Source organism: Polyergus mexicanus, unplaced genomic scaffold (genome assembly GCF_030449975.1).
Source record: "Polyergus mexicanus isolate NDT 795.1 unplaced genomic scaffold, iyPolMexi1.0 SCAF_11, whole genome shotgun sequence".
Taxonomy (NCBI): domain Eukaryota; kingdom Metazoa; phylum Arthropoda; class Insecta; order Hymenoptera; family Formicidae; genus Polyergus; species Polyergus mexicanus.
This window is the reverse complement of record NW_027223331.1, coordinates 6,149,917-6,172,563: the sequence shown is the minus strand read 5'-3', so window position 1 is coordinate 6,172,563 and position 22,647 is coordinate 6,149,917. Positions and strand designations below refer to the sequence as shown.

Sequence of the window (22,647 nt, the reverse complement as noted above, 5' to 3'; positions counted from 1 at the left end):
TTTTAAATAAAATAAATTTTCCTAAAATAATTCCTAATATTAAAATAGTTATTAATTTTACATTAATTTTTAATAATGTAAAATAATTATTAAAAAAATATTCATGTTAAAAATAATCCCTTAAATAGACGTAATCTAATTAAAATAATTATAGAAAAATTTATTAATTTTTTTCCTTATAGTAATAAAATCTATATCTATTAATTTCGCCAAAATAAATATAATAAAATAATCGAAATAAGTAAGAGACAGTAAAAGAAATAGATAATATAAATATTAATAAAAATATATTAATATTTATTAAATAAATAATCTCCATAATTAAGTCTTTAGAGTTAAATCCTACTAAGAATGGAAATCTTATTAAAGCTAATCTTGAAATATAAAATCTTACTATGTCATAAAAGGGATACACTTATACTTATTTACCTTTCTACAAAATCGAATATTCTGATTATTATTTATCAAATAAATTATAATTCTAGCACATATAAATAATGAAGATTTAAAAATTGCATGAGTTAATAAATGATAAAAAGCTAAAAAATTTAAACCTAATCTTAAAATTATTATTATTGAACTTAATTGCCTTAGTGTAGATAAAGCAATACATTTTTTAGAATCATTCTCAAACTTTGCAATTAAATCCGGTATAAATATTATACCGATATTACAGAAGAAAAAAAACTATTAAAATTGATAATAATGATAATAACATAATTATATATATATATATATATATATATATATATAGTTTGATAGAAAATATATATTAGTTTGATAAAAAATAAATAAAAAATGGAGAATAAAGGACATAATAAAAGATCGCTTCTATCTCTAAAACTAACTTTCTTTATTCGCATCACCACTTTATACTCATTCTTATTGTATTCAATGTGTGATTTAAATTTTCTCCATCTCTTTCATCAGCCATTCCTTTTATATCTTTAACTATAACACTAGAAAACAATTCCATGTACAAAAATAATCATAACAACAATAAGAGACAATAAACAACAAAGATTCAGTAATATATAATTCACACATTCATATGAAAAGTAATATAAACTTGTCTCTCTCTATATATACGGATCATATACGCAAAAAGGGTTAAATTTTATGGTCCTGGATTCCACACTTATATATATCAAAAGGCATTCCTATATTTTAGTATTTTGCTACGTAAAATGATATTCTCAGTGTTCAAAATATTGGTATGTATATATGTGTGTCATAACAGAGAATAATTGTTATGATATGCGGTAAATTATCGGCAATACCCGAAATATAGCAGAATTATGATCTTACATATAAAAAGTCTTCTTAAAATATTACAATCTTAAGTGGATATAATATTTTGTTTAGTAACTTTCTAATGTTGTAATGTGATATTTCCGAAGATTGAACAAAGTTATTTCCAAAAGAATTATTTCTTCGATTGTATACACTTGACTATTGAAATTTTAATCATTAATTTCGAGATTTTTGTTTTAAGATTATTTTATTCCTCGATTACTGTATTTTTATTTTCTCTCGATCGTAAGTTATTGACTTTATTTTTAAGTAATTACCTTCGATTCGTTTACGCTCGCAATACACACTTTAAATATTCAAATATTTACTTTCACTAATTCAGAAAAAAATAATATAGAATAATCATTATACATCATTTGTAAACAAATACAACAATAATAATCAACGTCTGAATGAACGCACTATATTTATGATCACAATGTTACTCTGTATAGCAACTTGTAATAATTTTTCCGTTAAATATCGAAAGTTACACGCAATTCAGCGTTTCTAGCAGCAATGTAGCGATGTAAATTTCGCAACAATGTTCTTTACACATCGCACTTTAATATCCAATGTATTAATAATGGTGTAACTTCGTGTGCTTCTTTCACTCATGTGAACACCGGATTCTTAACAGTATCACAACATGGACCTTCAAACATGTAATACAGCGATATTTGGACAACTCTACTAGATACATTGGATAAATATATTATAATTCATATATATGTTATATGACGATTCATATATATGTTATATGTTATATGTATATCATAATATTGTACATATCTTCTCCATGGAAACATTAAGAAAGGAAGTGTAAGTAAAAAGGCACTATTTCTGGGTATGGGAAAGAAGTTTCTTTAGGCCTCCCTAGACTTCTATCAAATCCCTCCGTGACATCACAGATCTCACATTGACACAAGTTACGCCACTGCGAAACATGTCACCCTCATTTCATTACACACCTGCATACTTGTAAAGTCTTAATCCATTATTCATCCATCACAGAATATATATCGATTTTACTAAAGTAAATTATAAATACAGCCCCATTCTCTTAAATTAAATATGCTCAAGCATACCCAACAAATATACTGGAAGCATAAACTTATTGTTAGTTGGTTTATAAACTAGACTGGAATTCATTATATGCTACAAAACGATGGAATTTTCTCTTATTATCGCATACAGTTGACTAGTCATTGGAAAATTATTAATTGGCAAGAAAATCTTCGATTGTTCTATCCACAGTTTCAACATGCCATTTTTTTTAGTCACAATGAATATCAGCTTGTTGTAATCGCATTTTGTAAAAACACCGGTGTTACTTTATATTGACTGTCGAGGATGACATCGATTTAACAATCCTTCCATTAAACAGGTGTTTCATGATCAGTCTCTTCAATTCTTCCCAATCTCCAAGCATTTGGATCTCCTGCTGCTGTAAAATAACAATAATTTTTTTTAATAATCTTATAATTTCAACATAATATAAAAATCACATTTAAAAATAGATTTATTTGAGATATATATTACATTACAATTGTATATTTCCTTATCATAAAAAAGTTATACAAATTATACATTATTTTCTAAGATCAATATTATATAGATAAAAACAGACAAATCTTTATATTATCTTATAATATTTTTACGTTGATCGAAACAAATACAAAGAAACCAAAAGATACAGCATGCAAGAGAATCTAAATATTTTAATATAGTTTGTCCTTCTTTTTCAATATTACTATCATTGATTTTCAAGATTAAATATGCTTTTAAAAATATCATTGTGTTTAATATAACTCCGTTTATAAACACTGTTTTTCATATATTTGGATTTATTATGAGCAATAATTTTTGAAAATATAGAAAACTCACCTTTTAATAAAATACCCAGGAAGAACAATAAATGATGTTACTCTTTGACATTTGTATAATGTACACGCATCCATTGCAGGAACATAACATGTACAGCACATAGGACTTTGTGCTAGATTGCACAATTGGTAGACAAGGATATTACAGCGAAGTTTGAGCATTGTATGACATAGGATGTGAAGGAAGTATATAGGATGGTACACGTAGAGGATTTGTATGGTGTAAGGTATTATTCAATACTTCTTGGCTCGTGTACAGTAGCGGCATTCTCTCTTCTATTTCCAAAGCAAAATCAAAGTTGATGCAAAATTATAAAAAAGGTGCATATAAATAAATACAGCCATCCACAACACGTATTAGTCATTACTCGATAACAAAAAATTGTATTACTTTGAAATGAATATGATGTTATTTTATAAAGATCTAAATAAAAATGGCTTTTTTAATTAATGATTTTTTGTTAATTATTTTGTATTTATTAGATTTGAGTCAATATAATTTTATGTGTAAATAGTCACTATATTGGTTGCAAATCTTAGCAATATAATAAAAATTAAAAAAGATATATATATTTATAGTGAAAAGAATTATATTTATTATAGAAATCATATTGAAAATAAATTAAAACATTGGATGCACGCAAGGCATGCACATGCCTGAGTCTTATGGAGAATGTGCATTTTGCTAATTATAAAAAAAAGATAGATTACTGATAAAAACTCTCTAATAAAGAATATACAGGATATAGATACAGTTTCTTTTTAAGAAAAACGATAGTGTCACTGTGATCAATATATTAAAAAATATTTATAAAAGTAAAGTTTAAAGTAATACAAAAAGGAAGGCAATTTATCATACACATGTGTGTTTAAATTCTTCGATAATAGTAAGAATAGAAATCGTAAATAAAAGTGAATATATACCTTGAAGTTGACGACTAATGAGAGCAGTAATGCCTTGACTGTCACCAGTCTTTTTTACAACAAAAAGTTTCGTATCAGCATCATTTTCTAAGGCTCCGAGTCCACCCAGACCAATTATCTGTCCATTTTGCTGCTGATGATTGCTAGCAGCCATTGTTTCACTGACCTATTGCAAGCAAATGTAGCAAAACATTTGCATATATATATATTTTTCTTTATTAACAAATCTTAACAATTTTATTATTTCTTTTTACAAAACAATATTTGACCTTTTTATGACTTTTTAAATAATTCTATATGTATATTAAACTCAATATTTTAATGTATAATAATAAAACTGTACCTGCATCAATTTCTTAACTACATCTCTTCCCAGAATATGATCAAACACTGCCTGCAGGAATTGATCGCTAATTATGCTTAATTTTAGTTTATCCCTATGCCATAATAATATCCTTGATTCTTCCATAGCTGTTATTGATACCTAAGTAAATACAAATATCTATTTTAAATGTGTGTGTGTGTGTGTGTGTGTGTAATATATATATATATCAAAGTTTATCCGAAATATTTGATAAACCTATTAAAAAAGCGCTGGCCGTGCAATAAAAAATCGCGCTAATATAAAATACATATATTGATAAAAAATTACATGATAACAAATTTACCTGGAAATATTCGTCTGTCGAAACACCAAACCATTCTGGAGAATCCAGGAACTGATGTGGGAAGACAATATGCAATGCTCTCCCACTTTGTGAGACAACTAGTCTGAACAATGAGAATAAAAATATATTTGTAATAAATAAATATATAGAGCTTTTATAACAATAAATACATCTAAAAGACTTAAATAAAATGCATTCTTACTTTCCCGACAACACCAATGATAAAGAATCAACTTTGGTCACTTTTTCTTGTGCATAAACCTCTTGATACTTCAACTGGCGAATGATCTTCATGCAATTTAATACTTTTCTGAATTGATGACGAGAAACCCGTAATGGCTGGAACACTGCAATGTATACCTATATAAAAGAAGATGATCGTGAAAAATTTTTATTATACCTGATAAGCTTCAAAATAAATTTAACACATTAAGAACGAGATTTCAACTGCATTATTGAACTGTACTATTAATATGTTACTGTTATTGTTGTTATTGCTATTTGGTTATTGTTTAAAAACAAATTCTATCATATCTAAAACAAAATTGATAGTAGTTGAGCTCAGCCATTAGATTTCATAACACACAACTTAATTTTGACAAGCGCAAAATAGATGTCATTTGTAATAATAGATTTATAATAATAGTGCAAAAATAAATAAGAAATTAGTGTGTATAATACAAATGTTGCAGCCAGATAATGAAGCAAATTACAGAGATCGTGTATTGCTAACTATTTTTCAAGTTCCTAATATCTAGTTATAGGTTATCTAGTATATCTATATTATACAATAATTCTAAAAAATATAAAAGAGAATATTTTCACATACTTAATACTAAATATTATATTTCGAATAAATTATTATTTTATATATAATCTTTCCTGTATATCAGAGTTGCAAATTATTAATATAATAATTAAACATATTATATCAGTATTATATAAGATATAAAATATCTATAAATAAAAAGCAATGAATATATACATATGCATATGTTTATGAAAATTAGTTTATGAGAATTATAAAATCTATATATACTCTCTACAAATTCATTCCTCTAATGTCTCTAAAAGAACCCAAGATAGATTATTAAAAATAAAAAAAATTAAGCTTATATACTTCTGGATCTTAAAAGAACCTAATATGATCTTTAAGATCAGATATTTACACTATACTGCTCAAATCATTGTCTTCTACTGCTCTTACCTCTTCAATTTCCCTTGTGAACTTTATAGGCCTGAGCTTGTAAAGAAGCGTGCATACATGGACGAAGTTGATGGCAACAAAGAGAGCATTCCAGAGAGCAGCATCCAGCCAGCAAGCTATTGTCCAGCCCCACAAAGCAAGAAAGGCACAACCCACGAGTAGAGTGCACCTTAAATAAAGTACACCATGTATGCCGCTTGGTGCAAGGTGTGACAATAGGAAGAAGGCATTTGCGAGTTGAAAGTAAATGTGGTTGATGTAAATTCCTTGATAGGGTTGGCAGGTAAGAGCTCCGTACAGAAAAGGTGGAGGCACTATCGGCGAATGAGGATAACCGGATCCATGGCTGACCACTGACAGTCCAGTACCTGCACAGATATGAGAGCAACACGACATTTCGCCAGTGAAGTGATCGTCGCAAACCGAAATTCATCCTTCGGATTAATTGCAAACGATGAATTATCAAATGTACCCTCTCTATTGTCAGTGGTCACATTCCTGCATTCGTCGTTATCGTGGTGTGCCGACGATGGTAGCGATACGTCCGACGTAACGGTACTATGTGGGACATTGGACGCGGCTGCATTCGTTAAACTGGCATCGATAGTAATGGAGGTCCAGTATAAAAGCACAACGAACGAAATGGAAGTACCCCAGCCTACTCGGCTTTCTGTTGGGTCGAAGCAGATCCACATCCCCGCATTACCATCAAGCTAGACTGATTTCGTTTCGCTCTACAACAAACAAATTCATTTGCATATTGTAATTGTTATTAGGGTATTAACAATATTTATATTTATTTAAATGCAATCAAATCAGAATTATATTTTCTGAATTATTAAATACTTTTTTATTTAGCATATTGCACTTACTTTAGAAAAATTATTAATATATTGAAGAAGAGTGTGTATTATTTTAATTTTACATATATATGATGATCTTTTCAATATCATATATTTACATTGCCATAATTTTTATTAAAATGCAAGTTAAATTACTAATAACAATTGCATTTCATACTTATTCATAAATGATGTAAAAGTGAATGCTCTGTGCCATTCGTGAATATGCGGTCACTGCTCACATTTCTATATTACTCTCAGCTAAAATTGGAACTGAATGACGAAAACCATCTTGCAGACTTCAGATCAAGGAAGAATATTTGCATTACCAGTGGCTCTAGGAAGACAATATTAACATCTGTAATTCAAACAAATAGATACTTAATCAATATATATGAAAATATATATACATACATACATACATACATACATACATACATACATACATATGTAGATATATATGAGTATTACATGTTTCATAAAGACATGAATCACAAAATCATATTTTATAATCGATAATTTTTTTTTGTATCTTTTTTTTTATATCTTTTTCAATATTCGAGTAATAAGTGAGATAAGATCATACACTATCATTATTAGTAGAAAGAACGAGATTGTTTTCAACAAAGAAATTATCAGTATATAAGTACAAGATACATGATAAGTTAATTTGAAAAATACAATTTTATTACCCGCTTTACCCCCTCGCTCTCAAAACCTGACTTGTAGTAAATCTAGTTTATCGTATATCTAAAAAAGTATTCGATATTAAAACATCTGCAAACAAGGTAAAAGATAAAACATTCTCGGATGTTCAACGTATCATAGTATCACAAATGCAGAAGTGTAACAGCAACTTCAATACGTCTAAGAATACGCATAGACACAAAAGGGATATATAGGTGCTTATTCATACTCATCCTTATAAGGGCTCAAAGACGATTTAAATTATCGGGGAACATGCAGACAATTTAATCCAGTTACCGCGATCCAATTTCCTGTTTCGCTCGAAGCAGCAGAATACGTGATATATGTACATAAGCATATCCTTTGAGTTACCATTTTACCTACAATTTCTTTATTTTTGCCCAAGAGATATTCGGCTACATTTCGAGTAATAACCGCGTGTGTACGAAAGTACGGGTTTCATCCGCGAACGTCGTTATATAAAATTACATACACCGCGACGCGTGTACCGGACGACACGGGATGTCTCGTTCGTGCTCGAAGTTTCTTACCGTCATCGAAAAAAAAAAAAAAAAAAAAATCGGAGATCGTCGTCGCGCGTATTATTGAGAAAGTACGTCCCTTTTGAAATCAATAAATAACTTACTCATGGAAAATCGGTGACGGTGAGGGCGTACGCGAGGCATACAGATGAAACGGCGAACGGTGGTGTGACGGTCGTCGTCGTCGTCGTCGCTCGCAAAAGAAGGGGATCGTCGTCGCTGTTGATGCTGAACTCGCTGTAATCGGGAAAGCGCGCGCGCGCGCGCTACGTGCGAAATAAACTGAAATCGCTACCGTTGACTACGATTAGCCCCTCGTTCACTCGATCGTAACGGAAAACGTCAGACTAGCGCGGCCGCCGTTGGAAGCGCGCGACGTTATAAATCCGATCGGCGGATTGGCGATACGGGAGGGGCGGGGAGGTTGATGGAAGGGCGACGAAGGTATCGAAGTTGACACTCTTACCGTTATCTTGAAAATAGATAATTTTCCAGCAAGAAAACACAGATAGACACAATGCCGTGCAATTAGCTATTAAATAGAGAATTTTTCAATACCCTAATATTTTTCTATTTGACAGCTAATCATATGATATTGTGTTTATGTGTATTTCTTGCTCCGATACTGAACAATTCGGAAATTCATTCATCGCAATAGACTAGCAGTCGATCGACCAATCAGGACGAAAGGAGCAAAGATTTCTTCACTCTGATTGGTCAATCAAACGCTACTTCATTTCAACGAGAAGATTTTTGAACGCAACCCTGTCCAGCAGGAATTTTGAATCAGAGAGGCGGTATTTATTTTAATTACATCTAACCACATCTAACATTATATTTTGGATTTCTTCGAGAGATATTGAGTGAAATACAGCGTGAAATGGCGACAGAAAAGGATTTAGTAAATGGTACATAGCTACATAAATGTTGCATATTATAAATATTACGAAATCAAGGATAATGGCATATTTGACAAGTAACCTTCAATTTCTCTCTCTATAGTGTACATATATCACTGCACAAGAGAAAAGATTTCAGCCATTTTCATTGTATTTATTATTTCTTATCATTATCTTTATTCAAAATTACACGATACATATTACAAAATATTTTACCCACTTTGACACATGTGTCTAATTGTGCTACATAATCTAATTTTAAAAAAACACTCATTAAAACATCAATGGCATCTTTATAAAACACAAAAGAAATACATTACCTATATTTTGAATTTACAGCTGTAAGGGAATCACTAAAGGCTGATGGAGACCTTGATCGTATAAAGGCAGAAATGCGTACAGAAGTGATAAAGTTACTAGATTGCTCCAGTAAAGAGAATAAATCAAAAATTGTTAAACCTTCCCATGATATTATATTGCTCAATGAACTTGTTAGAGAATATTTGGATTGGATGGGATATAAATATAGTTCCACTGTATTTATTGCAGGTATATTACTATTTTAGAGAATATATAGCTATATATATATACACCCATACGTGTCATCATACTAAAAATGACAATAAAAATTGCATTAAATATAGAATAATACATTTTTATTAAAATCTTACAAGCAATATTTAAAGAAATGTTATTCCAGAATGCGATCTCCCAAAGCATTCCTTGGATCGTACACTTCTTGCACAGAGCCTAGGAGTAAAAGATAATGAAAAAAGCAGGAACTTACCACTGCTGTGTGGTCTTGTGCAAACATTTACCAATTTGAAAAATACCTAATTATAAATTCCTTACACAAACATAAATGATTCAATATCCAATCGCGCTTTTTAAATGCTTTATTTATTTATTTCAGATGTATGTTACATATAGATTACTTAGATATATCTTTTTATATATACAAATATGAAAGTGTAAACACAAATTGAAATGTATACAAATCATAATATTCACTATAATAAAAAAAAAAAACGATATAAAGAAAAAATAATTAGTCTTATTTTCAGTATATATAGTATATTTATAAATACACATATATATAATGCATATATATATATATATATATATATATCTCGAAATTATGGTATCTTCAAAATATTACAAGAAAATTATAACATATAATAAACACGATAAGCACAAGATACGAGATTGTGTATGTAATATTATTTTGATGAGATGTGTGTGTGTGAAGAAAATATTAAAATAATTTTATTATTTTATTTCGTGATGTTTCTTACATATTGACATTAGATTATGAAAGTACAATATAATGCTGAGATAGCAGAGATCCTAAATGATATTGTTCTTGACTCATTACCATAATAATTATTGGATTTCTTTAAGATGCTTATTATATATATTTTTTTCAAAATTATATCATAAGGTACATATGGGCTATAATGTACATCACTTATTATAATAATAAACTTACATACAGAGAGTACTTTAACATACCAAACCGGAACGTGATAATTATGCAAAGGCCATATAATGCTATCTGTTCCTTTTTATAAGTCAGAGCAACTTTTCTATATCTCATATACATATATGCTGCCCTTTTCTTCATTTTTTTCTATTATTCGTCAATCCATTAATTTGTTTTACTTGTCAAAAACGTTTTTATTTTTTTGCGCGCCAATAAATAATCTACTACTAAAAAGAGATTATTTCTGTTTAAAATAATTTTATATTAACTCGGGCAACGTCGCAAGTACAAAATAATCTTATTATTCTATCTGAAAGATTTGCAAATATAATACATATATCATCGATTGCATAATTTGTCCATAGAATTGATGAAAATGAAATAATTCTTATAATATTTGAAAGCGCTCAAAGAAAAGAAACTGTTGTTTTTTTTTGCACTTTTTTATGTTTTTTTATATTGTTCAGGTAAAGTATTTTTTAATCGAACATCAAAAATATCTAGTGATGTCATTTATGCTTGGATTTTTTCTTCTTCTTGGACTGCTTGCTCCTGCTTTTTGATTTCTTTGATTTCTTCTTATGTTTCTCTTCGTCGCTACTGCTGTCAGATGAATCCGAATAAGTGTCCGAATCTGAGCTACTGTCTTTCTTAGCTGACTTCTTTTTCTTATGTTTTTTATGCTTCTTTTTCTTTTTCTTATGCGACTCGTCACTGCTATCTGAATCGCTGCTTGACGTGTCGGAACTGCTAGATGTATCTTCACTACTACTGGATTTAGATCGCTTCTTCAAAGATTTCATCTCTATCTCTTTGTCTAATTCCGTTTCGTCCAGTTTCAGCTTCTTTGCCGGTTGCAATCCCTTCCCGTCCTCACCATCCGACTCCGAGTCAGAGGCCGAATAATCGGGTTCGAAGCTGGCCTCGTCAAGTATACTACGCTTGCGATCGGACACTAGTCTCGGATTCTTTCTCTGTTTCTTCAATGACTCTGCCAGAGGCGGCTCGATATTCTCGTAATTGATTTTGGTCTCGTTGCCGTCTGACTTTCCATCTTTCGAAGCTGCGCCTTCCTTGTGCTTCTGTTTCTTTTCCTGATTCTTGTCCTTATCTTTCTTGTGCTTCTTCTCCTTGCGTTTTTTATGCTCTTTAGATTTACTTCTGCTACGATGCTCCTTCTTCCTCTTTTTCTCCTCTCGCGTTTTCTTGTCGCGTCTTTTCTCTTCCTCGTCATCCTTCGATTTTAATAAATTTATTTTCGTCAGATCCGTTCTTTTGAAAGCACAAGATGAAGGAGGCGTTCTACCTCTGCGTTCACGATCTCGCTCCTTATCGCGATCCTTTTCCACACGTTCTCCCTTGACATCGTTTCTATTTGAGCGGAAATCTGTTCTACAATCAATTCTACTCTCCCTCTCTGACCGCAAATCGCCACTGTGCCTGTCGCCTCGAAAATCCGATCTTTCCTTCGACCGATCGCCTCTATCTTTATTGTCCCGTTTTCTCTCATCCAGATACACCTTTCGTTCGCCGCTTGCGGCTAAACCCAACGAAGATGGCTCTATGCGTCGTTCTAAAAGCGGAGGAGAAATTCTCTTCTCTCTTCTGGGCGATCGACTTCTTGATTGATTCTCGTTCTTCATATCGCGCCTCTCTAGAAATCCTTTTATAGGGCTGATCTTTCTCTCTTTGCCCTCCTCGATCTTCTCACCGAGTCTTTCTTTGGCGGACAGCCTGGTCGGCGAATAGGCTGTCTCTGGAACGGGTTTGAATTTGGTACGGTCAAGCTTGGCTTTCTTCACGGGCTCTGTGATCTCGACATTTCTCTCGTTTCTACCAACATTAATCGTTACATTAACGCTTTTTCGCTGCTCTCGATTAGCGGTTGGTTCCACTGTCTCCAACACTTTTGGTTCGGGATTTTGATATAATATCTTCCTACTTTCGCTAATCTTTTTGATCTCGATTGGTCGAATCGCGTTGATGGCTTTTTGAAATATAGCATTTTCCGCTCGTTTTAGAACTTCTGAAGTAACCATCTTCATTGATTTTGGTTCGTCCTCTCTCTGTATTTTTTCCGTTGGCGATTCATCCGCATTGTTATCGTCGGGTTTCTCGATCGTGTCGTCTCTCTCCCACTTCGACAACTCGGGTATAGGTGCCAGGAACTCATCCTTTTTGGGGGATTTCACCGTCGATAGCATGGTGGCAACTTCTTTCGTCTCGGTTTGCGAGTGTTCCGACAGTAAAGAATATTTCTCTGTGATCACAGTGTTAATCTCTGTGTCGTCTAGTCCACCATAGAGACTATCAATTGGTTTCATGTCCGATTTAAGTTCTGGAATTGGCTTGAAATTTGGATTCGGTGGATTAGTACCGAATTCTGCGCGATCAAGCCGACCACTGCCGGGACTGAGCTCGTTGAATTCTGGTGGTTCTGGATTCATCGCCAGAGACTTGTCCTCAAATTCCTCCTTGATTGGCATGATGGATGCCTCACTGGCAATGCATTCTATTCTGTTCTCAATGTTATCCTCCTCGCTGCACGTTTTCACGGCATCGAGCTTGTTAAGCGGCGAAGATGAAGTGTCATTCGTCGTTTTATCTTCGACCAACAGTGCATCTTCCACTTTGATCGTATCGTCTTTAGGCGTTTCCTTCTGACTGGATTTTTTGTCTTTTTTCTTTTTCTTCTTCTTCTCTTTTTCATCGCTATCCTTCTTTTTCTTCTTTTCCTTTATTTTCTTTTCCTTCTTCTTCTCTTCCACTTTCTCCTCATGTTCCTTTTCCTTCTTTTTCGTACTTCGCTCTGGCGACAGATCCTTAGGATCGCCTCTAGATTTCTGTGAGTACGGACTTAAACTCTTTCTGCCCTTTTTCCGTTCTAACGAATGCCTCTCGTACCGCTCGTGACGATCTCTATCCTTCTCTCTCTCGGATTCGTATTCGCGCTCGCGTCTTTCCTTCTCTCGCGGTCGACTTTTGTCATCTTGCCTATGACGATCTCGATCATCTCTGTAACTGTAACAAAAAAAAAAGACGGAAATATATAGATAACGTATTTGTAACAGATCAAGAAACCAATTTAACAAGTTGTTGTTTTTTTTAATGTACAATAGTTTACATATTAGAAATATCTAACGTATTGAAATTTTTAACTTGACTATAATTCTTGAAATTAATTACGCATTTAATTCTACTTAATCACGCACCGATCTTTATCGTAATCCTTCTTCTCGATGTGTCTATCATCATCTCGACGATCGCGAATATGCCTATCATCTCGTTCTTTTTCCTTTTCTCTTCTGTCGCGTTCATCTTTCTCTCGTATCCTGTCTTCATGATCTCTCGATGGGATTTGTCTATCACGATCTTCGCGATCTCTGTTAATGATCCTGCGATCTCTGTCGTCCCTCTCGCGCATACGATCCTCACGATCGCGACCCCTTTGAAACATATTACATATATATGCATATCACAAATACATTTCTTTAAGATACGATTAGATATCTTCTTTTTAAATGTAAAGTGATTAAAGAAGAAAACAATATTTTTTTTTAAAAGAGTTATTTTTCAGATTTAACACGATATTCAATATTGTATACCTGTCATCTCTCAATCTGTCACGATCCTCATTGTCACGATCCTTTGACGAATGTTCCCGATCTTCTTGATCTCTTAAGGAACGCTGCCGCTCCCGATCTTCCCTCAACGGTCTGTCGGAATGCTCGACGCCCGGTGGCGAGAGATCGTAATAGCCTTCGGTGCCAGGTGGTGCGACATCTTCGAATCGCTTATGAGGCGGAGGATCCCTCAAAGGACTACCGAAACGCTGCGAAGAAGGTGGTCCAGAATATCTGTTGACAGAAAATCAGTACAGCGCTTGATACATCGATCATATTGCGAAAAATATAATTTTTAATGTTTTTCTTTTTTTTTTCTTCAGTACATGATGCGACTTCATAAAATTGGCGTAGCGCATAAACAGAATAGTTGTTAGTGACGAAAATTTGGAAACCCAAGGTGTATACCGAGAAAATTAATCGTGTTAAGGTACTCGTAGAAAGAAAAGAAACTTTGTTTGCCCTTCAAATTTTCTTTCGTACTTCTGTTAACAAGGCTACTTGCCACACATGGAAAACCTATCCAATCAAAATTCAAATAACTGGGGCAAAAATGAGTCAATATTTTAAAATAAAATAACTATTTAATTTTTTAAAATAATCTTCATACAAGCTGAAAGAATAGAACATCACAATCACCTGTTACCCAGACTTTGTTAAAGTCATTAACTAAAATTATAAAATCATGAAGAAAGCAACATTTGTAACTTTAAATGGCTTTAAAGTACAACAAAAATATACATTCTTACAATCATAATTATATTGAATATTGAATAATTACATTATAAATATGAAAGTTGAAATTGTCAGAAATTATAGTCTGTGCAATTTATGTTTAATTTATTCATTGACGTGATACATTTTCAGTAACACGTCCTGAGTTTGATACTGGATAATAAAAAGTAATTTTGTTTTTTCATTACAAATGTTGATTTGGCCCTGAATTCACCTGATTCAGAAACCATGCAGACGTGTCAATCAGCTGGCTAGCTTCTGCAATCTCCACGTTGGGCCTCGATACTCTTCCTTGCTTCTCTCTTCTTCTTGCACTTTTAGATTACTACTATATTTCACATAATGTAATATACATATTACATAATATATATAAATAATATACACAGAGTATATATATTACCTGCATGCAATTTACAAAATTGTATATTCAATAATATTGTAACGATATTTAACAAATAAATAAAGTACACTTACTGTAGTAATAATGCTTATATAAAACATAATGTTATATATAGACCAAATAGTAAAACTAAACTTAAATTAAAATTTTTTTTACAAAAACTTAGAATTACATTATAAGATTAACCGAAATAAATCTATAACTTAATCTCTATCTGGTATAATAACAATTATCAAATATTGTATATAACGAAGTGCGCATATAAATTAACGAGTATTCTACTAAAAAAATATAACTACAAATAGCGTAATTATACTATTAACAATATTCTATTATTTTTAGATAATTATATATTCCGAAAACATATATATAAAGATATGTTACATAAAACATAGATATTAATAATATATTCATAATAATTATACATATATACAAAGATTATTAAAAGATACATTATATATATTTTTCATTATATTACAATATAATTTAATTTATTTATAATTAAACATCTGATAAATTGGTGCGAATATATATATATATATATATATGTAGGTACAATTCATATTAGTATAAACTATTTGCACACATATATGCTTAGATTAAAATTATATCAATTACTCTCACATGTACAGTTTCATTAATATGTATATCTTGCATCTTTGCTTAAGTTATTAGGATTATCATTAAATAAACATAAATCATTAAATATAAAATTCTTGCTGAATTAAAATAAATACTAATACAATACGTATAAAATACACACACATACACATATGCACACGCACAATATATGTATTAAACTCGTAAAATAACATAGAAAATGCTAAATTAGAAAGAAATATTAGTTTTCATTTAATTGTCAACTGTTAGTTTTCACCACTTAAAAAGTATCAATATATTCATAATATCAATAAAAATTTGACAATGTGATCACTTAAAAATTTTTCATATTTTATTATATGTCATTATAATGTTATTATATGTCATTATATTACTACTTCCACTAATATTATTACATTGTCAGTAATATTTTCTATCTCACGTTTATTACCCACAATAATTTTATTCGATATTTCTCAATTTATATATATTATATATGATATGTTAAAAATATAAAAAAAAGAAATATATAGAAACCTAGAAAAGTTTAAAAATTTATTTTTTTTTTTACTTTTTATAATACATTGATTTTTAGTACAGAAAGAAACGAATATTTTGGTTGTAAAATCAATTTTTATTATGTTTGCAACAAAGAAATAATCTTAAGACCCCTATAGTCTCTTATTGGATTATTATAATGATAGCGGCAAGAATATGAGAATTAAAAACGCGGGCCTATAATAAAAAAAGGTACAATAGAAAGAGATATATGAATATATATATATGAAAGCCTCATATATCTAAATCATACATTCAATCATACAATCTTTTGCACAATTTATTGCTTATCGTCTTATCGCTATTCTTATAAATATATAGTCATGTATGGTATAAATATTTAAATAATAGATTACGCATTAAATTAAAAAATATATATATCGCACAATTAATACAACAATACAACGATAATCAAAATAAAATTATAACATGATATCATCAGCGATATTACTTTAATTATTGACTTAATTATAGTAGTTAAAAAAAATCTTTAATAATCTTATAAAACTTTTTGTAATTTTACTAATAATAATCATTTTACTGTGATTATATAGTGAAATTAATGAGATACATCCTATCATAATTTCCAAAAATTATGTATATAAAATAAACAATTTAATTTTAAATAACAATTATAATCAAAACAAAATAAAAATTTGTATATAAATTTTTAAATATATGTAAATATATATAAATATAATTATTAATATATAACATTTTTTAATAAATTTAAAATTTGAATATTAAAATATATGAAGTAAAAAAATATATAATTTATATATAAAAATTTATATATATTATATAAAGAAAATATATTAAAATAATATAAAAGAATATATATTACTATATATATATATATATATATATATATATATATATATATATTAAATTTTTACATTTGATTCACTTTTATGATTAAAAAGAGAGCTCTCTCTCTCTCTCTCTCTCTCTTTCTTTTTACAATTAATAATTTTTTAAATTAAATCTTAAACAAAAAAAGAACCTGCATATCTGCAATTCTAATATATATTTTTCTAGAATCACATTTGCTTTTTTATATACAGGGTGTATCTAAAATGATGCACTAAACTTTGCGTATTCTAGAGGTCAAAATAAGACTCTTTTTCTTATGAAAATGGGTCTACAAATAAACCCCTCTCCGAGCTTGGCAAATTAATGTTTTCATAACATACGTTTTTATTTTTTTCGTTTTAGTGGCTTATTTTACTTCATAATTTACTAGGCTATACTAAATTTCAATCTTCTACCATTTTTTTCTGAAATACAGCCGATTTTTCACTTTTTCCCCAAACTTTAAGGGCCTCTAGCTCGGAGGAGAATTCATTTGCGGACCCATGTTTATAGCAAAAAAGTCTTATTTTGATTAGATCTAGAATATGATCTAGAATATACTCTTAAAGTTTAGTACATCATTTCAGATACATCCTATATATATTTAGGGTGAGTCATAAATATTTTTAAAACTTCGTGAGTATATTCCTGGATAAAAAGTATGAACAAATGTTCTTATGAATATTAAATCGAAAATGCGCTTCATTATCGAAATAATGGATACAAATAGATATTGCATTTCACCATATGTGAGATAAATATCATTCATTTCTTCAAATGAAAACATTCTCTATACTGTTATAATAAATTAATGAATCAATACTAATACTGCTCGATTGAATTGCCTCAAACATGCTGATTTGATTGTAGGTTGTCTCTTACTATACAGAGGTTCAAAAATATTCCCTTTTTTTCAATGGATCATAGTAATGTGGTAAGTAAATATTATCCTAGTAAAAAATAGTAGAGACATAATATCGTGGGAAAGAAAGAATCTTATCTGAAACTCAGTCATTGTGAAATCTATTTGTGTCCATTATTTCGATATCGAAGCATTTTTGGCCTAAAATTCATAGGAATTTGTTCATACTTTTTTTCCAGGAATACACTCACGTAGTTTTAAAATATATTTAAGATTTACCCTGTATATACATATAAAAATATATGTAAAATTTATTCATATTACGATAAATATTATTCGAGTATTATTCAAGTATTATTCAAAGTAATCTTTGAAAACAAGTTTCGATATTAACTTGTAAAATTCAAGTTACTTTTCAGATGTAAAATCTTATTAAATATGCAGCTTTAAAAGCGCAAGTTTTCTAATTCCGTCTTTTTTCGATCTTCACAGATAAAACACAAGTTTATAAAAGAGATATACATATCTCGATTCTTGGGTACAGTCGGATATCGTGAGATACGAGTTAATCATCGACACAACAATCTCACAGCATACAATTTCCAAATTATCACCCTTGCAAAAACTAAAATATTGCTACAATAAATATCAACTGCATAAATTTGATATATAATTAAAATTCTATATATACATATATATTTTTACTTGTATATTATATATATTTGTGGTTCAATATTTTTTTTACAATTATTTCTCATATTTATGGACCTAAAATTCGCTTACTTGAGAAGAATGGAAACAAAAATAATGAAATTACGAAAGTGAAGAAAAAAATGAGAAAAAAAGATTAATTGATTATTTATCATTCGCAATTTTAATTTTTAAATTTATATATATAATGTTAATTTAATTGGTTTTGTGTATGTAGCAGTACACTATTTTCATAGCAAAATATTCTTTCCTTTTATCCTATAAATTTGTAAGATAGAAATTATAGAATGATGGAAACTGGTTGGAATTAAGAAGAATGCTTATTGTCAAATTTATGCAATGATCATTTTACTTATATATGCAAAGTTAAAATGACTTCTAGAATCATTTTGGTGCGCACAAATTTCTCGCTAACAAGACAATAAAATTTTTGTACTATGTCGCTTTTATATAATTTATCAGTCATTATTTCAGAGTCTTTATGCTTAACTAAACTAGTGGTATAAATATATCGATAGATTGTCTGCTTAGCGTGTACATGAATGAAAATACTATTGAGGCGAAAATACCTGTTGTAGGAATCATAATAGTCTTTCCTGTCCGTAGGCGGAGGTCCCAATGACATAAGTGGCGGTGGTGGATGACCTCCAGTGACTAGATGCGGCATCAACGGCGGTATATTGTGTTGGGACGGCTGATTCCTTATGGGATATCTCGGCAACGGCCTCTCCCTAGGCGGTAAATCCCGCTCACGATCACGGAATTGATAATCGTGAGCCGGTGAATCGCCATAGTAAGTACCGTATCCATCTCTTGGCTCACGTGATCGCGGTCTATCTCTTTCGCGATCCCTTTCTCTTTGAAATCTAAAAATTTAAGTTATTCGCGATATGTTAATACGTTCTAAACGCATTTTAAAAAGTGTGTCTTTTTTAAGATAATATAGATAAGGATATTTTTTATCGAATGCATACCTGGGAGGTGATCTGACTGGCGATCGATATCTGGGCAATAAGTCACGGTCTCGATCTCGCTCGCGATCTCTCTCGCGATCACGATCTCTTTCTCTGTCTCTCTCTCGATCTCTGTCTCTTTCCCTATCTCTGTCTCTTGACGGAGATAGCCTTGGCGATTGACTGCGAGAATACGATCTAGATCTGTAAAGCGAAAAATGTCAAGTGAAACTTGATGAATTCAATGACAAGAAGCATCGCATACTCTCTTTAAAACCATAAAAGTACCTGCTGATGGAGAAGCTGCCACTTCGTGATCTACGTTTCGGGGTACGACTACGAGGTCTGAGCGGCAATGGCGATCTCGATGATCTCCGTTTCGATGGCGGACTGCGAGATCGGCTAATGCGGGACGCAAATGGCGATCTACGACTGAAAGAGCGAGATCTCGATCGAGTATAGCTACGCGATCTCGATCGTGTTCTGCTTCTTCTCCTATGCTTTCCTAGACGTCGATCTCTTTCGTCCTTCTCTCTGAGCATACGCTCAAATGCCTCCAATGGATCATCAATAATACTGAAAAAGATATAAGTATATCCGTGATGATGATTCAATAAAAATATTTAATATATTTGCATTGATTAAGATTAACATGGAAAATTAATTTACCCAGGTGGATTTCCATTATGTATGCTTCTACCTAAACCTGGTGGTGGCGGTTGCAAGTTTCTATATCCCACTGAAACAAAACATATTAATGAAATATATATTAATAAATAATGCAATACAATAAGTTACGCAAAAAAATAAAGTAGATTATTTAATATATACGAGTAAATATATATGATTGTTAGAAATTGTATTTACTTTTAAAAGTACTATGAAAAGATATATGCAGTTAATAAAGATTATAAATTGTACATTCATAATTATAATTTTATATATAACTATAAATGCTTGTATAATTTGAATATCAATGCTTGTCATGATCGCAATGACATTTAAGCAAATGCTTCAAGATGTGTATCAATTCTAATGACAAAAGCAAAAAATTATACACAAAATATACAATAACTTCCTTTGTTTTAAAACAAATGTTTTTTGTATTTCTACACTAAAAGTAAAAGTCTCAAATTTGTTTATATAATCTGATAAATTTATTAAATTTCGCTTACTGTGGTGCAGCCCTCTCATTGGTCTAGGCGGCCCGCTATAGTTTCGAGGTGGCTGCGACGGTCGATATCCCTGCTGCTGGTAAGGTGGTCTATCGTATCTCGGCGGTCCATAATGAGAGCTCTGCTGATGCGGGTATATCGGTATTCGATGATTCAAGTACGGATCCGGCAAAAGTGGGGGATTATGCGGGGGTACATTCGGCGGTGGCTGATTGTAATTTGGCGGCGGGATACGCTCCTCGCCCGGTGGAAACGGCAATAATGGTGGTTGATTGCCGGACGTAGGGACATGCAAATGCGGTTCGTCGACCTAAAAATCACAGAAGTATACGATAATGAAAATAATGCATACGTTGAAGTTATGATTATTATCCATTCAAATATAGAGAACGCTCGCTCACCGTTGGAGTACCCGCGCGGTCCTCGTTAGATCTACGTATTCCACTGTCATAATGCATAGCAGGCGGATAATGTCCATCGTCCGCTAGATGACCTTGATAACCCTTGGAAGGAGGTGGGTTCATTAAATGAGGCAGCACTGCGCTCGATGATGATGGATATTCGCCGTGCTGGGAATGTCTAGGTGACAGGGATCGATTTCGGCTGCGATTCAGCGGACGTAAATTCTCAATTCTTCGACCACGTTCTCCACTTCTAAATTACATAAATGTGAATAATTTAACTATTCTACATAAATTCGATAGTGTACTTGATCGCGAAACCGCTTACCTCTCACGATATCCATCCCTGCTAAAACTTCGTCGACGCTCCCTCGATTGACGCTCCCCGGCATACTCATTGTCCCGTTCTTTCTTATCACGACTAGGAGGATCACTTCGCTCGCGTTCTCTCTCCGGCGAACTTACGATAGCAGGGATCGGAAGTAAAGGCTCTGTCCCTGGAGGAGGAGGCACCTCAGTTTCCTCGTCAGTTGTTAGTTTTGTTACCGAATCACTTTGCAAATGCGATTCTGAAGTGGGTTCAGGCAGAGCTGTCAGAAGCACACATCACGATTAGGCGAGTCAAATAGACGATTAAAGCCAGCTAAAGAGCGGATTACGATGCAAATGGCACTTTGAGTTACGGCACGTAAAGACGTACCACACTGTTTGAGGTTATGTGCTTAAAATTGTCAGCTGACCAGTACAAACTCGAAATACTTATATCGTCAACAATATATGTATATTATAGCACGAAATTAAGCAGCGATCGAATGCATTTCATTGCAATGAAGCCATGTTTTTAAATATTATGCGCCACGTGAATAAAAAATGCCAAAACTAAATTAGTCACATACTCCAATATAATGGCGCCTGTCTCTCTCTGTCTCTCTGTCTCTCTCTCTCTCTCTCTCTCTCTCTCTCCTTCTTCTTCTCTGTTTATGTACGAGAAATATCGTACGGAAAGGCAGAAAATTCAACATTGAAGGAAAATATATAGACTATATGTAAAATATATATATAACGTTAAATATTATATAATATTAAATAAAGTTTCATATACGAACGATAAAATGAGAAATCAATACATTGTCTTTTTGTCCTAATGTTTACATTTATATTAGCTTTTGGATGAGGAAATATTTTTTTTCTCATTTTATTTTATGAAGTCTAGAATATACATCAATTTATTTGCACTATTTGAATTTGAGTAAAATTATTTAATTAATTTATAAATCAAATCTTGTAAATAATCAATTAATAATATATGTTTGTGTTTATAAATTATTTATTTTTAATTTATAATA

At 31.3% G+C, this 22,647-nt stretch overlaps 3 protein-coding genes across 7 annotated transcripts; 1 reads left to right on the top strand and 2 right to left on the bottom strand.

Moving 5' to 3' along the window:
• Window positions 1-843: 843 nt before the first annotated feature.
• Window positions 844-8,475, bottom strand: LOC138937673 (popeye domain-containing protein 3). Of its 5 annotated transcripts, none has more exons than XR_011447550.1 (10): window positions 8,154-8,472; window positions 7,063-7,178; window positions 6,451-6,712; window positions 5,979-6,346; window positions 4,974-5,131; window positions 4,772-4,874; window positions 4,447-4,587; window positions 4,104-4,269; window positions 3,181-3,455; window positions 844-2,740 (listed from the first exon to the last, which is right to left on the bottom strand). XR_011447550.1 is itself a non-coding variant. In XM_070304161.1 (9 exons), exons 3-9 carry the CDS (start codon window positions 6,671-6,673, stop codon window positions 2,673-2,675), a joined length of 1,224 nt encoding a protein of 407 aa, XP_070160262.1. In that variant the 5' UTR covers window positions 6,674-6,712; window positions 6,999-7,178; window positions 8,154-8,475; the 3' UTR covers window positions 844-2,672. The 5 variants fall into 5 exon arrangements, 2 of the variants coding, with proteins under 2 accessions (XP_070160262.1, XP_070160261.1); XR_011447548.1 differs by having other exon boundaries at window positions 6,999-7,178; window positions 8,154-8,471; XR_011447549.1 differs by having other exon boundaries at window positions 2,661-2,737; window positions 6,999-7,178; window positions 8,154-8,471.
• Window positions 8,476-8,670: 195 nt separating this feature from the next.
• Window positions 8,671-9,952, top strand: LOC138937674 (centrosomal protein 20). The gene is made up of 3 exons (XM_070304162.1): window positions 8,671-8,957; window positions 9,288-9,497; window positions 9,649-9,952. Exons 1-3 carry the CDS (start codon window positions 8,930-8,932, stop codon window positions 9,783-9,785), a joined length of 375 nt encoding a protein of 124 aa, XP_070160263.1. The 5' UTR covers window positions 8,671-8,929; the 3' UTR covers window positions 9,786-9,952.
• A 196-nt stretch (window positions 9,953-10,148) lies between these two features.
• On the bottom strand, window positions 10,149-21,524 carry LOC138937446 (E3 ubiquitin-protein ligase RBBP6-like). The gene is made up of 9 exons (XM_070303752.1): window positions 21,302-21,524; window positions 20,901-21,210; window positions 20,395-20,464; window positions 20,014-20,301; window positions 19,747-19,929; window positions 19,342-19,638; window positions 14,037-14,288; window positions 13,644-13,877; window positions 10,149-13,452 (listed from the first exon to the last, which is right to left on the bottom strand). The coding sequence occupies exons 1-9, from the start codon at window positions 21,422-21,424 to the stop codon at window positions 10,941-10,943; spliced, it is 4,269 nt and encodes a 1,422-aa protein (XP_070159853.1). The 5' UTR covers window positions 21,425-21,524; the 3' UTR covers window positions 10,149-10,940.
• Window positions 21,525-22,647: the final 1,123 nt, after the last annotated feature.

Bases quoted from the DNA above. Each gene is read 5' to 3' on its own strand.
- LOC138937673 (XM_070304160.1), bottom strand. From the start codon at position 6,673: ATGTGGATCTGCTTCGACCCAACAGAAAGCCGAGTAGGCTGGGGTACT. The intron at 4,875-4,973 runs GTAAGAATGCAT...CTCATTGTTCAG, and splicing joins TCATTGGTGTTGTCGGGAAA to ACTAGTTGTCTCACAAAGTG. The intron at 2,741-4,103 runs GTATATATTCAC...GTTATTTTACAG, and splicing joins CATTAGTCGTCAACTTCAAG to CAGCAGGAGATCCAAATGCT.
- LOC138937674 (XM_070304162.1), top strand. From the start codon at position 8,930: ATGGCGACAGAAAAGGATTTAGTAAATG. The intron at 8,958-9,287 runs GTACATAGCTAC...TTGAATTTACAG, and splicing joins AGAAAAGGATTTAGTAAATG to CTGTAAGGGAATCACTAAAG. The intron at 9,498-9,648 runs GTATATTACTAT...ATGTTATTCCAG, and splicing joins TTCCACTGTATTTATTGCAG to AATGCGATCTCCCAAAGCAT.
- LOC138937446 (XM_070303752.1), bottom strand. From the start codon at position 21,424: ATGAACCCACCTCCTTCCAAGGGTTATCAAGGTCATCTAGCGGACGAT. The intron at 20,465-20,900 runs GTAAGCGAAATT...GTTTTGTTTCAG, and splicing joins AATGAGAGGGCTGCACCACA to TGGGATATAGAAACTTGCAA. The intron at 13,453-13,643 runs GTGCGTGATTAA...TTTTTGTTACAG, and splicing joins AAGGATTACGATAAAGATCG to TTACAGAGATGATCGAGATC.